This window comes from Caretta caretta, chromosome 8, assembly GCF_965140235.1.
Source record: "Caretta caretta isolate rCarCar2 chromosome 8, rCarCar1.hap1, whole genome shotgun sequence".
NCBI classification, from domain to species: domain Eukaryota; kingdom Metazoa; phylum Chordata; order Testudines; family Cheloniidae; genus Caretta; species Caretta caretta.
This window is the reverse complement of record NC_134213.1, coordinates 5,075,749-5,093,938: the sequence shown is the minus strand read 5'-3', so window position 1 is coordinate 5,093,938 and position 18,190 is coordinate 5,075,749. Positions and strand designations below refer to the sequence as shown.

Here is an 18,190-nt window from a genome sequence, read left to right as displayed (position 1 = left end):
TCCATCCAGTACCGAATAAAGATTTGTTTTATTTCTTTTTTTTTACATTAGCACAGCAGCTGGTGGAAGGCTGTTTTCTAAGTCAACGTGTAACAGAATCTCATTGAATGAAAGAAAATAATTACATTTTTCCCACTGCCCACTACATTGCCTCCATCTTATCTGACCCTTATCCAGTCTAGAAAGCCTCTCACCTCCTCAAAGAACCAGCACCAGGAGCTCTCACATTACTTCCAGCTCTCATCAAGTTCAGGCACCAGCCAAGGCTGAGTAACAGGATCTCTATTCATTTGAAAACAGTGCAGCCAGACAAAGCCTTTGAGTAAACACTTGCATTGACTCTATAGCTGTTTTCTTTGGTAAACCTGATTGACTACTTGGATGAGCAAAAATGAGGCTATTCTAGCGTTGGCTATTTGTTACTGTAGTGCATCCCTGTTGAATATCTAGCCTGACAGTCCTGCCATCTTACGCCTTAAAGAAATGTAGCTGTTTGGAGTGTTTCTGATTAGACCCCTATGGATTTGAAAAGCAGCTGCTGCTGCCCCATCCAAACCCATTCTCCTTCATGCGCTCTGCTCGTCTATCATTTTCTGCATTTCTCAACCTGTCGGCTTGATCAGTGAGGTTGGCATTTTGCAAAGACTCAAGGGTGGTTTCTAAATACCTCGTTTGCCATCATTGCTTATTTCCCACTTGACATCCTGGATTTAGACGAGCACACCCAATTACGCTGGTACTAGCAGCCCGAGTTCAGCTAATCCTGCTTCTCTACAGAGATTGATTCTGCCACCCGTTTGCTTTCAATGGGCTTGCCTGTGTAGAATGGCACTAAACATGCAGACTACTTGCTAAAATCCCATACCCTGTGAACAGGGGTAGCTGAACCTGACCAGCGGCAGCAGTCGAAGAGGGAAGTGAAGACGGACGCATCTAATTCGGACTGTCTTCTTGCATTTCTCTTATTGCTGTAGGAACTACTCAGTCAGCTTCATGGTACTAATCCAGATTCTGGCTCAGTGTTTGGTTTTGGAACAGTGACATCAGAACAAAAATAGTGTTCAGTCAGTTAGTGCAGAAACTTCCTTTTAATCATGAGCTTATAAAGTCTACATCATTGAAACAGTAGCACATCTCAGAGAATTTACATCCACCAAGGAGCCTGTCTCTCTCTGGCTAACTGTGGGGGATAAAACACCCCAGTACCAATATAAGACATGGTAAATATGGGGCTCAAAACCACAGCCAGAGGCTGGGACAGGGAGCTCAAGAGAAAACAATGCATACTTTAAGCATCAATGCACTTTCCTTGATAGCATCTGTGGCAACTGTCGCCCCAGATTGAGAATGGAGCTCTGGCCTCCCTCCTATATACATATATAAAAACACTGCTCAGCCATAGGGCAGGGGAGAAGGAAGGTAAGAGTGGGGCCACAACTGCATTAGCACCCCAGAGCAATTCTGCCAGATTAGTTATTGCCAGTTCATGATACATGAAACAGCACTGGCATTTAACTCAGCTTCTGGCCACAGAAAAAATGACTCACAGGTATTCAGACATTATGGTGATGAGCACAGTATAAGAACCGATACAGAATAGAACAGCTCTGTGAAAGAAAAGAGCATAGAGTATGTGTGTTGGGGTGGGGTGGGGGGGTTGTTCTTTCCTCCCCATCCCTTTGATCCTTCCCCACACCTCTCCCCACATATGATGTACAATTCTCAGAGCAATGCCTGAACACTTATTCCATGTATGGTTTTATTAATAGAAAAGTCAATCCATCCACAGATTTGATCATTCAACCAAAACTGAAGCAAGGATTTTTCCAGCTATACAAAATAGGAGAAGCTATTAGCCAAAAGGTGTTTCTATAGTAAAAACCAACTCTCTCTGCTTGGCAACAAGCTGTATCAATGGAGCAGAGCACAGAGAAGCATGGAACCCAAGAGTAGAGATTTGCAAGACCTGCTAAAACCTGGAGACGGCTAAGGCTGGGACTAGAGATTCATCATTACTGATGAGCCAGTACTGAGGAACGCAGGTATGACAGTCTACTCTCATTAGCTGCCGGGACTCCCTTTTTATTCCATTTTAAGCCACCTCTTTCTTTCCCTGTCGGTGCAGCAGAGGCTGTTCCCTTCCAGTGAAGAAGCTCAAAAGGTACAGAGTGCAAAAAGTAACAAAATAAGGAAGTTTTAAAGCACAAAGGAAAAGATGCCCTGTGTGGAACAGCAGCTTGTGGAGCAGATGAGGCGTCCCAGTGCCATTGTCAAGCTGTTTCCTCTCGGACGTATTCTAATCGCCTCCTACTGGGACAGGAAGTAGTACACTGCACCATTTTTATACAGTAGCCTAAGAAACTCCTTCAGTGGTACATGACAAACGTCTGTACACACAGACCACGACTGATGGGTCACGTTGTACTGAAAGGTAATGAGAAATTCTCTGCTCTGTTACTTGAACATCCCTTCTGGTTGCTTTTCATTTATTGTTACAGGGCCACGCACCCTGTTGTTCTGAACAAATCAGTCCTGTTACAGCTTTCTTCTCACTAATGGGGCCACCTGTAACCCTGTGTGCAACCCTTGTCTTCTTGAAGCAAACATCTTGCAGGAAAGAGAGAAACAGTCTTCGTCAAAATCCCCAAGCCCCATCCAAGAACTCAGTATGTACGTAAGAGACCAGCACCCTTCAGCAAGCTGCCGCTTTCGTATATACAGAGCATCAGGGACTTTAGATTCTGTTCTTTCAAAGCTGAAGTCATTCCTGAGACCCTGAACCTTGCCGTATCTTGTACCCAGCACACACTTAGCAGGAACAGAAGTATGTGCCTCGGAATTCAAACTCAGCTGGAGAGTTTGGTTAAATTCTCATTAACCAGTTACCCTAGTCTTTCCTCTAGAGTGATTTAGCTTCAGTCTTCCTCAAAATAGTCGTTCCTGAAAGAGCTTGTTAACATACTCAGCTATGGGAGCGCAGAGAGAAGAGTAATAAACAGTCAGCCAAAACTAAGGACTGGTCTACACTGGGAATTTACATCAGCACAGCTACGTCTCTCAGGGGTGTGAAAAATCCACACCCCTGAGAGATACAGCTACGTCGACAGAAGAATTCTTCATCAACCTGGCTACTGCGTCTTGGAGAGGTGGATTACCTACACTGATGGGAGAACTCCTTCAGTCAGCATAGGTAGTGTCTACACTCAAGTACTACAGAGGCACAGCTGCGCTGCTGTAGTGGTTTAAGTGTAGACTTACCCAAAGAAACAACCTGCACTTTTAACTTGCCAGATTGCCCAGATGCCTAGACTATGCTAACTGCATCCCTCATGTCTCTTGACAAATTGTACAGCTAAGACCTGGCCAGTCAGCATTTTGTCATCACCACTCTGGTACCAGTGATTAAAGCTTCGTTTATTTTCTGTCCCTACCCCATTCCCAGGCAAGGGAATGATCAAGTGGGCAGATGTGGTTTCTGCTTGACTAGCAGGATTCATTCATTGCTGGGATAATTCAGTTTGAGTCTGGATAAGAGAGATCTGTAGCACAGGCAGGAGTAGCTGGAAGGCATCTTGGATATACGAAGCACTGTTTGAAGCCTACAAAACAAAACAAACTACATTAGAGACATTCATGCTACCAGTCTTCATTACTGCTTGATGTGTGTGTACTATACGGTCACTGATTATTAATATACCTAAGCAATATCAGGCTACTACTTTCAGATGCAGCAATTTCTTTTCAGTTAAGTCTACTTTTTAAACCCCAGTTTATCCCACTGGGCAAAAGGTGGCCAACTGACTCTCAAGAATTGCCATACCATTTCAGAGCTGATACACCTAGCTCAGTATGCTGCCCCTAGAATACTCAGTACCAGCTGCTCCAGGGGAAGGCATAAGAAACTCTGCTGTAGAAAGGAAGCACACACCAACAGGGAACATTTCTTCCTAACCCCCTCAGTTAGAAGTTACCCACTTTGGGAATCCCTTTAGTTGGGAAGCATATGGATTGTCACACACTGAATGATGTGACTTGTCCAAGGTCTGAACACAGCCGTTTCTAGCCCGTTGCTGTAATTGCTGGAGCTGTGGTAAAGTCTAGCATTTTGAGCCACAGGGGTTCACAAAACATTTCAGGTTGGAAGCTCACACGCAAAGCTATCTATCATCAACTGAAACAAAGTTTCATGCCAAATTACACAAGTCATCCATGGTCCAGTTGGAAGCTTTACAGGCGTTCAACAGACTTGGGCTGAGTTTCTAACAGAAAACAGGATGACTTTTCTATTGGCAGGCCTGCACAGCTCTAGCAATTCCTAGAGCCCCACAGCCTCCTGGACTGTGAATATCAGCTGTGCTCTCAGGCGATACCCCTGAACGCATGAACTTCAGATCCTGAGGGAAAAGCGAGCTGCAAAAACAGAAACCAGCAATTTCTGCTAATAATAAATCCTTTGCTTTCAAGCAACAGAACCCCTACTCAGGTACTCCAGGCAAATGGGGATAGCTATTCAGAACTAAACTTTCAGTGGGGAAGTTTGAAATTTCTAATGCAACATTTCACACCCCATGTGACTATCTGAAAGCTGTAACCCTTCCCCATCCACACAAATGGACATGGATTTTTCATCACATCAATTTAGAACAAGTTCTCTCTAGAAAAATTAAAAAATAGTATAAGCCCTCTGAAAAGTTTGAGTTCAGTCTCATTAATAGGCCAGGATTAAACATGTAAGGACTGTCTCTAATATTTTAGCACGTTTGTTTGTTTGTTGGTAGCTTGCAAATATTCCAATTCTATCTTGCTTCTATTTGAGAAATGGTTACTGCTTATTTAACTGCAAGAAAGATGCATGTTGAAAAAAATCCACAAGAATCCAGTTTTCTTGGCAAGACTACTACTGAAAATCTTATTAAATTACTATGTTTAGAAAGACAAGCTAATTTGTTTTGTCTAAATCTGTAGAATCTCTTATGTTTACCGGCTGAAATTTGGGAGTTGTTTGAAGGAGAATTGCCAATTAGCTGACAGGAAAGGCAGACATTTTACAAAATGACATTCCCTTCTGCTGCATCTTCTCTACACTGTTCTGAAGGGATCATGTTTATACTTTACCAAATACATTGCACATCTGGCACAGATTATAGTAGCAATGCTCCCTCGGATATCTATTAAGACTTGTAAATTACCAGTTGGGGAAGCAGTCTTAAGCCATGGTTTAGAAAACTGGACATGAATAGGGATAATGAAGTGGGGATTGACTAGTCTGTCCATATTCCCACATTAGTAGCTGTAAGTGTATCATAACTGACCTCCAAAAACACTCCAGTGATTAATGGGTTAAGCATATCTGCCTTCTCTTTGACCTGGAAAGATTAGAGACAGATCATAGTACTTGACAATCTGATTGCATTTCCTTTCAGCAAAACACAGGGCCAGATCCTCACCTACTTTAGAAATCGGCATAGCCCTTTCACCGTCAGTGAAGCTGCACTGATTTACACCAGCTGAGGATGTGGACATAATATGAAAATATAGACTTGCACAAGTCCCAGCATATACCGAAAGCATTCTATATACAATGATGTGCACTGAACTTCCAGATGAACTGGGGAGAATTAAAGCAAGCTAATGTGACATATTTCTAACAAAAGCAACTGTAGGCTGGTATGAACTAGGCTTAGAACAATGGAAAGCTCTTGTGTATGAGTTGAGCACTGTGCATATATGCAAATGGTGGGTTCCTTTCAGAGACAGCTCTCTGTCTCTGCAGAGGAGAAGATCATGGAGGTATCCCTGAGAGGTGGGCCACAAACCATAGACGCATACAACAGAATTTCCCCACCATTTCGGCTACCAGTGTGTGAGAGGGGTACATAATACCCTACAACAATTACACCTTCATCATCACAGCCATTAGCTACTTAGTCTCCTCAAAGCATGGAAAGAGTTGTCTGAGCTGGATGACTTTATTTCAGTAAAGTTCACTTTGAACTCCAATCCAGGCTGAAAAGCCACTAGCTTTACAGGCTGATAATGTGAAAAATCTGAAGGTCGTAATGAATTAGGATGCAGCAAAGCTCACCGATAACACACCTGTGTATTTTAAAAATACAGAAGATGCGACAGCATGAGAAGCTGTGCAGTGGAACAAAAGGGCATGAGGGCATTTCAGGGACACTACAGTCTGTTTTGAATGCAGCAAGAGGTTGAGCGGGACCAACCAATCTCATTCCTGTTAAACAAGAAGTAGGTCTTACCCCTGCAGTTGTTAAGCACCTCGTAAACTCTTTAGATAGAGAACACAATTCTTTGCATAGCACAATAGTCATTCTGGAAAAGCAAAAAGGAAAATTATGTAGTAAAGGCACTTTAAAAAAAAATCCCCTTTACTTCGCCATTGTCATCTGTAAAACAAAATCACCCACTTCCAAATGTACATTTTTCTTTAAAAACAAAAAGATAGATATAAATGTTTAAGGGTCCAACAACAAAGCGTCTAAAGAATGAGAAGTTCTAAATAATATCTGACAAGAGAACAAAGCTGAAACTTGGAAGCAGATTTTGGAGAACAGGAATGCCTGGTCTGAAGGGAACATTACTAACTTGCTATTTTAGTTACAAGCAGGAAGTGTCGTCTTGTTTGTAAAAGAGAAATAGTTCTTTTACATGCTCACCAATTGCCTCTTAATAAAACAAGTCCCTGCTTGTCATAATCAGTATCAGGGAGATAAGTCTGCTCAGGATGATTTTAATATTAGGCATCTAATGTGCTAGCAACAGGCTAGCAAAACGATACTGAATAATCATTTTATATAAAGAGAATAGCTCTCTTTACACTATTTTAAACAGAGTATTTTGTGGGCTCCAGTATTTTTCTTTTTAAATGCCTGTCTACTAAACTAGCACATGTTTAGGGCAGAATTCACTTCTCAGAGCAGCATGAAAACAGTCACATAATATTTTCCTTTCTCCATGTGTTCCTGTCAAGAAATTTCTGTATATACAAAAGACAGTCAAGTTCTGTTTAGTGAAGACAATACTGCCCTTAGCAATTTCTAACATAAACGCAACCAGGCGTAAACTGCTGGCTGAGAACTGTGGAGAGAACCCACACAGCAATGCCTACACCAACAGCAGGATGCAAACCTAACCAGGTACTATAGCATAATTCAAAGGACTTACTGTGAAAGGGCTTTGGCTCGGCCTGTGGCTGACACCTCTTGCTTCTGACCATGTAGGACTAATGCTGCAGTTTTGTGGAACATTTCAATGGAGTAGGCTGTCAGTTGAGCCAGACTTCTAATGGCAAATGCATGTATATCCTGCAGGAGTTACAAAGAGCTCATTCTAATAGGTTTGCTATTATTTTAAAATAAGACTTCTCTCCACTCTGCCCCCTCCCCCACTCCCATCTCTAGGAGTTAATGTAAAGATTCTAACTGTGGGTTGAAAGCCATAAGCAACCAGTTGGCACATTATCCTAGATTGACATCCCCTCCACAGTTAGATTTCATTTTCTCTCTCTCCTTTGCCCACTTACCTCTACGGATGTTTTAACATCTCGGTCAGCATCCCCTGAATCCAGCTGTTGGTTTTCTTTGCTCGTTTTCCTCTCTTTTGGAGTTTCCATGTTGAGTCTTTCAATCCATTCATGAGCAGATTTCCTTGCCTGTGTAATAAGAGGCACAGACACATCAGCATGGCACTTAATGACTGGGATGAGATCCTCCCACACTCTGTAGAAGGTGGAAGAGAGGATCTCTTTGTAAGAAATGGTTACTACCCCTACACTGGTGGAAAGAAATGGGACAAGCAAGTCAGTTACCTGCTGAACTTTGCAGTGGGTCGAGTGAAATACAAGGGAACTGGCTACTGTGCACATGTACTTTTGGTACTTGTTTTTCTTTCTTACAAGACGTACCACGACATGTGCTGTTTTAAATGCATGACTGTGATCAAGAGGTTTTTTTTTAGGGTTTCCAACAGACGTTAGTGCCACTCAGTGGACCACAATGGTATTGTAAGAGGGTAAGAAAAGGAGACATTCCTCTAAATGTATTAACTGGTCTGATGGAGAGGAAGTTGCCTTAAGAGGATTTCAGACACTGGGTTATGGGATCATGAAACTGATCAGCAATAACCCAGTGCATGAACTGTAAATAAGATACTTGATAATTCCAGTACTGAGAACCCTGGAGACATTTATGAACTATTCAACAACATATAAGGAACATTTGTAATTTTTTTATATATATATATTTTCTATATAGAGAGAGACAGCCCTTGCTCCTTTTCCGTAGCTTCAACGGAACGGGCCATTGTTACAGATATAATCTTCTGAAGAAGGCACACTTTTAAAGCTAGGAGATGATTTTAAAGCCAGATGTTGCGAATGGGCAACAGGGGTTGGATCACTTGATCATTACAAGTTCTGTTCGCTGGCCACTGTCAGAAGACAGGACACTAGATGGACCATTGGCCTGACCCAGTATGGTCGTTCTTATGAGACCTGGGCTCATCTTATCAAGGGCTCCAACATTTAAATGCTCCTTACCATTTTGTAATCCACAGGGGGAAGAACAGTGCTTCATACTTTTAACACCTTCACCAGGAGTTCAAGACCTGGTCTCCTGAGTTTTACCCACCAGCCATCAGAGGACACAAAGCTAACTCACTGTGGCTAATTTGTCCGGCTTGGCTGAGACGTGCAGTTCGAAGAAAAGCGCAGTTATTTCCTTTGTGAAATCTTCATCTCCTGAAGGAAACAAAGCAGGCTGGCAAGACTCGGAAGAGTAAGACAGTCTGTACTACACAAATAAGTGATAATCAGGAAATATACAGTGTATAGCCATGCAGCTTGTTTCTGTCCACATGCCTCAAGGGTTCAGCAACTGCTGACAACCAATGGCTGCATTTAATTCATCTTTAAATCACATTCAACAAAGGATTCAAACTCCTCAAACTTGTTTTTTCTTAATGCAATTTATTGGGCATTATTTGGTTTTGAGGGCCTATAGATATGTCACTAAGACTAACAAGCCTTCGGCCAAGGTAATTCTATTTTTACAGCTAGCATCCAACCACAAACAACATAAATTCTGCATTTCAGAAGACATCTGCTTGCACAGCACCTTAGAGAATTTTTAAGGCCATTTAAAGCCAATGGTTTTCCTATTATATATGCAGGGCCAGATGTTGACAAAAACAGGAAAAAACCTGTTGGATCCATCATGTACAAAGATAAAAATTATAAATAAGGCTCTAGAGTACCTAACACTGAATGCGCCAGCCCTCTTTGCTTGGCCACTTGGATAAAATCGAAACAAGAAAGTCGTTTATGTTCAAATTAGTGAAAGCTTCAACAACTGGATGCTCCCTGCTGTGCAGGTTGTTTCAGAGCTTTACGATGTCCCTCCAAACTATGTGGCCAACACTAGCAGAAACTTTTACCTTTCAAAAAAAGTGCCTTTTTTGAAGTCAGATAATGCTACTAATAGGTTTCCCTTAGCGCCAGGAAACGAGGCGGTTGGGAAGAAGTAAATCTCTTGGGATTTCCTACATAGCTCTCCCTTCACTCCCCCACCACAAGCCCACCCCTCATTTTCTTCTCTCTCATAAGACCCTGCATCAGAGGGACCTCCTTTCTTTTGTCCAAGGTGCACTGGATGAGCCTATCAGTTCCACTCCTGCACTGTCAATGGGTCCCTGCAGAGGAGGAGTTCTCCCTATCCTCACAAAGATTAAGGGCACTGCCTTTCAACAGTGCTCCCAACTGCTGATAGGTTGAGGATCAAGGGACCAGCTGAATAATAACCAACCCTGGGCCTTTCACACATTGCTGTGGAAGGCTAGTTGGTTTTAAATTGGAGTTTAAAAACCAGCCTCCCCGCCTGTAAACGCGAGTCCCCTTACTTACCCTTCTTCTCTTCCTCTTCATCATCATAAAACTCAGCTAATGAAAATGCTTCTTTGAGCTGCTCCAACTCCATTTTTAACATGTCTAACTCTTCTCCAGAGAGGGCATTTATAACTGACTTCACCTAGTTAAGAGCAAGACAGCCATAAAAAGAGCCATAAATACAACAGGAAAGAGAAACAAGATGGAAATGATACAGTGCAGCAGTATTAATGACATGCTGATACCAAATGCAGCTGTCCCTTTAGGACAGAGTTCTCTGCCAGGCCCCATTAAAGAGTAATTGATTCTTTACCGGGCTTCCCGATCTTTCATGTTTCAGTTGATATTTGCCAAAAATTGAATAGCTGGGATACAATTTGTGTTAACCTAGTAGGATCACCAAGATTGAAAAATATCACACTGCCCACACGTCAGGAAAGCTAGGAAGAATAGAATTGTGTGTCCAAGGAAGGGATCGTGTGACCCAGTAGCCAATCAAGCGTCAGGTTTATGGAATCAGGGGTTGAGGTGACACTAGAGAGCTGTACCTGCCGCTAACTACTTGAGCACAGGCGTTTGCTGCGAATGAAGAAGCATCAGCTTGTTGGCCGGAGGACAAATGACAGCCGGGGAAAATTCATATTTAAAGAAAACAAAAACCAGAGAGTGGCTCCTTTGTTACAGGCTAAACTACAACATACTGTACTTGGCTTGGTGCTTACCATTTTCCATTTCCTGTCCATGCATTCTGCTCAGCCTGAAGGTACAAGTCATCAGACTTATTTTTTATGTATATAATGTAGATGAGGCTCGTGGCACTATTATTAAGATTGCCTAACACTTCCCATAAGACGACCCTGTTTTCAGTTGCTTAGCCACTTGGGCTGAAGTTTTCCACGCCAAGTTGTCTGCCTCAAGATGCATTTTTCTGGGAAGATTTCAGCTAGAATGGTTCAGCCATTCCAGGGGAAAATACATTCTGCTCATCTTCACTAACTTCTGGTAATTTTTTTTTCTAAATGCTCTCGCACCCCAATTCTTTGGAGCGGAGACTTGAAATTTGGCAGAGGGGAGGGGTATCCCTTGTGTCTGGAGTGTGCCTCCTGCCACCCCTGTGAAAATCCACCCCAATTTGGACAATTATAAGTCTTTATTTTCGTATTGCACTTTGCTAATGCTCACTGGAGACTTCTTAGATATTAGCAGCTCAATTCTAGCTGAAGATTACGTCTACAGATGCATGCTCTAGCCCCAAGGCTGAGCAGTACTTTCCCTGCAATTGCAGCTCTGGGCTGTGCTGGATCTGGGCATGTGTACTGAGAGGAGGAAGACTGTCTCTCCTGTGCTCTCAGAGCAACTGGGGAGACAGAATAATTTGGGACAAGGAGTCTGAAGGGTGCAAAAACTGGTACTGGCTGGGCAAGCACATCGAGTCTGTGAGCCGGGGGGGAGTGAAAGGAGGCGAGGAGATGGAGTTAATTACGTGTGATCATACAATCAGACAATATCATAATGCATACGCACAAGGGGGCCAAATTAGGTTGCACCGGCAACCTTAATTCTGGCATTTCCCAAATTTTGAGTGCTTGACATTGCAACCATAATAATGTTTTTTAAACAGGTTTTTGTGCATAAATATAACCTTTTCCCTCCTCAGCTGCACATAGGAACTAAAAAGGAAACTGCTCAAAGCCATTACCTTTGAATCACTCTCTCTGGAAAGCATCTCCAAGGCTTCCAGATGTGAAAGACCCTGAAACTCATCAAAGAGTAACCCATAATGGGCTTGCTTCTCGGTAGCCATGGTAACCTCAGTAGCTGTCCGCTGCTCTTCTTTCTCCTTTGCCTCTCGCAAGACCTGAAAAGGAAAAGCGGAGGTGTCAAATCAGCACGTAGAGAAATTGGCTAAGGGAGGCGAAGGCCCCAGTGAACAATTTTCGGACGCGTTCACTTGATGCTAATACTGAAGGTTCCTTAAAAGGAAAACACAGGGAAGAAAAAAAAATGAGAGAGAAACTGCTGAGAGTCTCACTGTCAGGGTTGGAGAGAAACTAATACCTGTGATAGTGTGGAATTCCTGTTCATTAAGCCCTTTGTTTTCTTGAATCCAGGGTCTCCTTCAGCTATCACGTCCATTGTCTTCTTCCCAATGAATTCCAAGGCATCCAAACCGCCACTAATAACACTCTTCCCCTAGAAAGCAGATTTGCAAATTGACAGAATGCATGTAAACAATACTTCTGTTTGTCTAGCTACAGTTAGTTTAAATGTATTATTAAAATATGATTTAAACCAGAAGTGATGTGGGCCAAATGCTCGTGTTTCAAGCCCAAGCTAGACACCCCGATCCCCATACAGTAAAGAGCATGAGAAACAAGGAAGAGACTCTAATAGCCAATGTTTTAATGGGAGTGCTCAGCTGGAGAATACGGCCCACCATCACAGTTGCAACAGCCACCCTGAATTTATAAAATGCACACATTAAAAAAATCCTTCTCTCTCTTCCCTTCAGTCAGAAGAAGCTCGACTATGTTCATTTATCCGTTTTTAAAGTGTGTTATTAGACGGTTGCTGAAAACCAAAAAGAAGAAGTGGGCTTTGCATTTTGCTCTGCTGGTTGTGAGGCTTCTCTTCTAGAGTCATGGGCCAGTCACCGGGAAAGCTCTGCCTCCTGCACGCCAGAGTTTTACGCTTGAGGGTAAAGAGTCCCACTGGAACTAGCTATGGTCAGTAGGACGAGTCGTCCCCCACCCCAAGTAATTTGGGTCAATCCCACGAGTACTATGAAGAGGAGGACTGGAGTCATTCCTAGAAACGTCACTGAAGTTAGTGGAGTTACTCCAGGAATGAATCTGCCCTTGAATTTAGCCCGTTATTCTACAGCGAACCAGAAAAGACAGCAGAGCACTCTGTGCTACAGATCTGAAGGCCATAAAGAAAGGCCGGATAAATTAAAGAGTAGAATCAAGGTTTGTTGGTATGAGGCTTCAGTGCAAGGAAAGATAAGTGATGTTAGCCTATTTCCCAGGCTCCCCACCCGCCCACTCACTGTGCTTTGAACAGCTGTAGAAAGAGTGGATAAAACTCCGAAAGTTCCACTGATGGGCGAGGAACTGCTGTTACCAACTCCGCCTGTAATGCTTGCTTCAGCTCTCTGCCTTCCTGCATCAGAGAGGGGGGAAAAGGTGTTTTATTTTTCAAAACTTGCAAACAACAAAAAAGTTAAGATTGTAAATAGATATCGTCTGTTTCAGGCGGGCAAATGCACAAATCTCAGACAGAAGAGAGGGCCACAGCACGTGAGACAGAAAGAGTTAAGATCACTCTGCTATAACTCAGACTCTGCAGAGCTAACAGAAATAAGCACTGAAACATTATTGTAGTAAACAGATGTCAATCTCAGTACACATTGAGCAGACCTGTTGAGTGTAAGATGGTGCTATTTTTAGACCACACTTGGAGAAATTCAAAAATTACATTTTTTATTTTTAATAATAAAAACTGACCTCCTGTAACAACTTTGGCCTCTGACGAGATTTCACTAGGGCTGGGGATCCCAAAGGACGTCTCTGCTTTTTCGATGACATTCGAAATACCTTGTCCTAGAGAAGGCAATGCTGTTACTTCAACTCTAAAACAGAACTGCATTCACTTTAGCCACTAAGAAAGCAGTGATTGAATCAGAAATAAGATTAACCACCAGGGACTGTCCACTGGAGATACAGATATAGATATATAAGCACTAACCACACAGTCAATACTAAAAGCAGTTGCAGTCTGGCTTGCTTACTGACCAGCATAAAGAATTCATCTGACATTGCAGCTTTATGCTGTATCCCACTGATGGGAAAGTCTCAGAAATTTGTCACGTCTTTTAATACCTCAGCTGGCCATTGTTTGTGCCAGCTCCTTAAAAGCCTGAAAGATATTCTGCTGTCCATTTCTCCCTACCTCTTGTTTTGCTTTTTGATTTTTTCCCCTGTATTTTGAACAGAGTGCTTGATTTTTGCCAACTCTTGCTTCTGAATTTGAAGCAAGCAAGACAGCATAAGCTGGAGACATTCGTGAAAACTGAAGCCTGATTTTAGACTGCAAAAAACAGTTAATATAAGAACGGCCATATTGGGTCAGACCAAAGGTCCATCTAGCCCAGTATCCTGTCTTCTGACAGTGGCCAATGCCAGGTGCCCCAGAGGGAATGAGCAGAACAGGTAATCATCAACTGATCCAATTATATCGAATTAGCAAAATGCCAGCAGCTCTTACCTACTGTAGCTACTGTGGCAGAGGCAGTGGAGAGAAGTGACTTTCCCCAGCTCCCCCAGTATCCCCATCCTGTCTGAGATGCATCAGTGGAATCAGAGACCTTTATTTAGAGAAATAGAGATGAAAGACAGCAAAGTGACTCACTGATCTCTGAACTGTATCTTTGAGAACCTCTTTTTTAACAGTAGTAACAACACTGAACTTCAGCCAACATGAACACATATTACATATCAATCTGTGACCTCCTTGATCTTCAATAAGTATCATACAATTACTCAGTTAGGGTTAAGTTCACCCTCCTGCAACAAGGCCGGAATAAGTGAACAGGGCAATTGCTACACTGTATCAGACTCGTGGTCCATCTTCTCCAGCATCCTGTCTCAGACAGTGGCCAGAACCAGATGCTTCGGAAGAACGTGCAAATGTGGGGTACTCTTTCCCCTTTCCAATGAAGATCTCTTCCTAAACCCTAAATGGAGTTTAGGTGGGGCATTATTTCGGAGTTGGGAGGGAAGGAATTTGGACACTACTGTACTAGCGATAAAAACGGAGAAAGAAAAAGGGAGAGCAGAAATGAATAGCAGAAGCGTTAATGTTGGTACCCTGTAACCTTCCTCTTCTGCATGCAACCCTCTCTCAGGAACGATGTGCAATATCAAAGTTTAATGGTGAGCTATCCGATCTGTATTTGACCATGAAGTAACTTTTCTACTTTAAGAAAAAAGAAATGGGGTTGCAAAATGTGAGAAGGTTGGGGTATGGAAGCAGGAAGGAAGGTAGGAAAGAGGAAGATCTGTTTGGTTTTTTTGTTTAAAGGTTCACAGTTCATTCCCCCCCATCCTGTCCCTTTCTAGTACAGTCAGTGTTCTAATGTCATTTGTTCCACCCTTATCTAACCCCCCATGAGAAGAAGCCAGTTCCTAGCTATCCTATCTGTGCAGTTCTAATATAAAGCCATGACTTTCTGCCACTCATGGGGAGAAGTCAGAGACCCAATTGCCAGGTTTGATGCAAAACCCATTCAAACCAATGACATTTAAAATAATTCATTTTCAGGATTTCTCAGTGCAAAACTCTATTCTGCCACAACTCTACATGAAAGGGCTTCATCATTGTTTCCAACACAACCAGAATTCTGCTGTGTTCAAAGTTTGTGCAATTTACCAATCTGCATTTTCAAAGAGTCAGCACAGAAACATACTTTCAGGGCTTGATCCACTGGCTCTTCTGCAGCAATAGGCTTGCTGGAGGGTTTGGCTTCGGGTCTTTTCCGAGTCAGAGCCACAGGTTCAGGTTCATCCTGTTCCCTACCACTGCTCTTAACGGACCCAGCTTCCTCCACTGTCTGTCCATTCTCATCCTTCTGGGAGGCACCTACTTTCAGGCTTTCACTGCCATCTTTTTCAGACATTACTAGAACATCTCCTAGAAAATAAAGTGATTCCAAGAATAACACCAACCCACTAGGATATTTTTGACATTCCTTTAAAATACTACACTGCTCTCTTGAATAGCTAAGTGAGAAGACACTGTTATTCTCTTCCTCTCCCCATATATAGGCTCCCACTCGCCTTCTATATGTCAATTAATGTTTTGAGAAACAAGGTGGGTGAGGTAATATCTTTTATTGGACTAGCTTCTGTTGGTGAAAGGGACAAGCTTTCAAGCTCTTCCTCAGGTCTGGGGAAGGAAGCAGAATGCTCTCTCAGTCAGTTTGAGTTACGCATGATTGACAGGAAACAGTGTGACAGGACTTTAAACTTCCAAATACGAGAGATCACGCTATCTAAGAGCCATACCCTCCCAGCAGGAAAGGAACTGAGCAATATCTGTAAGTGCTGCACTACAAGTCCAAAGGGTGTGCAGACAATTTAATCTATGGCTTGTCTCGCTAACCCAGATGGCTTTGGTGGACTGTTTTTGAAAAGCGTTTGCCAAATATGAAAGAATAGCACTATTAGAACTTGGGCAGTTGAGTAAGTTGCAGCACGTTTATTTGAGCTTTGTGCATTTATAGCAGAGCTTTTTAAAGCGTACAAACAATTTGGAAATTCATCGTCACTGGCAACTTGCATCTGAAGTCGCAAGCTGCCATACAAATCCAATTGCTGGATAAGGACCTATAAACCACCACTTGTAAACGAGATTTTTCCCCATCATTGATGGGCCAAACAGTCATAACTTCATTAACTCCAAGTCAGTTAATAATTAAAAGTTAGATGTTAATGCAACACCAGACATTGTAATGAAGCTCGTTATATGTGCAAAAAGATGCCAGCTTATGGCTGCTATGGGAATCAGACTTTAAACAGCCCGACTTTGGTGTACTAAAATATCTCTGGTAAATCAAAACAGTACCATTCCATTTTACATTTATTTATAAGTCCCAGAAAGTCCGCTGGTGACGCAATCAGATCAGCTTGTTACATTGTAATGCACTGGTCACCTTTCTCTTAGTAAAAAAGAAGAGACAAATCACTATTCTGTCAATTTAAGATGACATTTCCAAAATCCTAGGTGCATGACCCCATTTCCCGCTTTGTCTCGTCATTCCCCACCTACATATCCCAGAGACATTTCTACGCTCCTGGTATTTTACAAACACACATGCAGCCTCAAGCCCTTGCCCATGGGATTTAGACACACGTTCTCCATCACACACGGGATGTAAAAAGCTTGACAAGTGCAATACCGTTCCAGCTCCCTCCCAAGGTTCAACATTCATGCTCCCAGTTACTCACCCACCCAGATGAAAACGCACGACCCCAAATTGACTAGAACACGGTCTAGTTTGAGAGATCATGTTCACTGTTAGATATCTTCTCAAACATGGCCTCCTGCCCGCGGCCCTCCCTAACACACCCCACCCTGGCCCCCTAACCCTCCTCCGCCAGATCCCCCCTAGCATCTCTACCCTGACCCCCTCTTCCAGGGTCTCCCCCAGCACTCCTCACCCCTACCCCCCAGGATCCCCCCCTAGCACCCCGCTCCCCCAGGGTCTCCCCCAGCACCCCCCACCCCTGCCCCCCAGGATTCCCCCCAGCACCCCTCTCCCTCTGTCCCCCCCAGGATCCCCCCCAGCAGCCCTCTCCTTCTGTTCCCCCTCCAGGGTCTCCTCTAGAACTCCCCACCCCTGCTCCCTGGTATCCCCCACCCCCACCCCCCCAGTACCCCCTAGCACTCCTCTCCCTCAGTCCCCCCCAGAATCCCCCCAGCACTCCCCACCCCTGCCCCCCAGGATCCCCCCTAGCACCCCTCTCCCTCTGTCCCCCCTCCAGGGTCTCCCCTAGAACTCCCCACCCCTGCCCCCCAGGATCCCCCCCCAGCAGCCCTCTCCCTCTGTCCCCCCCAGGATCCCCCCCAGCACTCCCCATTCCTGCCCCCCAGGATCCCCCCCAGCAGCCCTCTCCCTCTGTCCCCCCCAGGATCCCTCCCAGCACTCCCCACCCCTGCCCCCCAGGATCCCCCCCAGCAGCCCTCTCCCTCTGTCCCCCCCAGGATCCCTCCCAGCACTCCCCACCCCTGCCCCCCAGGATCCCCCCCAGCAGCCCTCTCCCTCTGTCCCCCCCAGGATCCCCCCCAGCACTCCCCATTCCTGCCCCCCAGGATCCCCCCCAGCAGCCCTCTCCCTCTGTCCCCCCCAGGATCCCCCCAGCACTCCCCACCCCTGCCCCCCAGGATCCCCCCCAGCAGCCCTCTCCCTCTGTCCCCCCCAGGATCCCTCCCAGCACTCCCCACCCCTGCCCCCCAGGATCCCCCCCAGCAGCCCTCTCCCTCTGTCCCCCCCAGGATCCCCCCCAGCACTCCCCACCCCTGCCCCCTGGTACTCCCCACCCCCAGGGCCTCCCCTCGCTCCCCCGGCCCTCACCTGCAGGGCAGGCCCCGGCCCGGCCGCCTCCGCCGGTGACAGTTGCCGCCACGTCTCAGCCGTGCCCCCTCACGCCCTCCGCGGACACGCACCGCTGGAGGACCAGCGCCATAGAGACTGCGGGACAAACAGGAGCGCCCCCGCGCTGACCCCGG

The 18,190-nt window shown here is 44.6% G+C and overlaps 1 protein-coding gene across 3 annotated transcripts; it reads right to left on the bottom strand.

Annotated features, from left to right (window-relative positions):
- Positions 1 to 1,073: 1,073 nt before the first annotated feature.
- FAM114A2 (family with sequence similarity 114 member A2) lies at positions 1,074 to 18,190 on the bottom strand. Of its 3 annotated transcripts, XM_048859862.2 has the most exons (15): positions 18,036 to 18,188; positions 16,909 to 16,953; positions 15,369 to 15,592; positions 14,168 to 14,267; positions 13,408 to 13,503; positions 12,951 to 13,063; positions 11,960 to 12,094; positions 11,601 to 11,759; positions 9,920 to 10,043; positions 8,679 to 8,758; positions 7,544 to 7,672; positions 7,186 to 7,325; positions 6,261 to 6,333; positions 5,313 to 5,366; positions 1,074 to 3,599 (listed from the first exon to the last, which is right to left on the bottom strand). In XM_048859862.2, the coding sequence occupies exons 3-15, from the start codon at positions 15,576 to 15,578 to the stop codon at positions 3,498 to 3,500; spliced, it is 1,515 nt and encodes a 504-aa protein (XP_048715819.2). In that variant the 5' UTR covers positions 15,579 to 15,592; positions 16,909 to 16,953; positions 18,036 to 18,188; the 3' UTR covers positions 1,074 to 3,497. The 3 variants fall into 3 exon arrangements, with proteins under 3 accessions (XP_048715819.2, XP_048715818.2, XP_048715820.2); XM_048859861.2 differs by lacking the exon at positions 16,909 to 16,953 and having other exon boundaries at positions 18,036 to 18,190; XM_048859863.2 differs by lacking the exons at positions 5,313 to 5,366; positions 16,909 to 16,953 and having other exon boundaries at positions 18,036 to 18,190.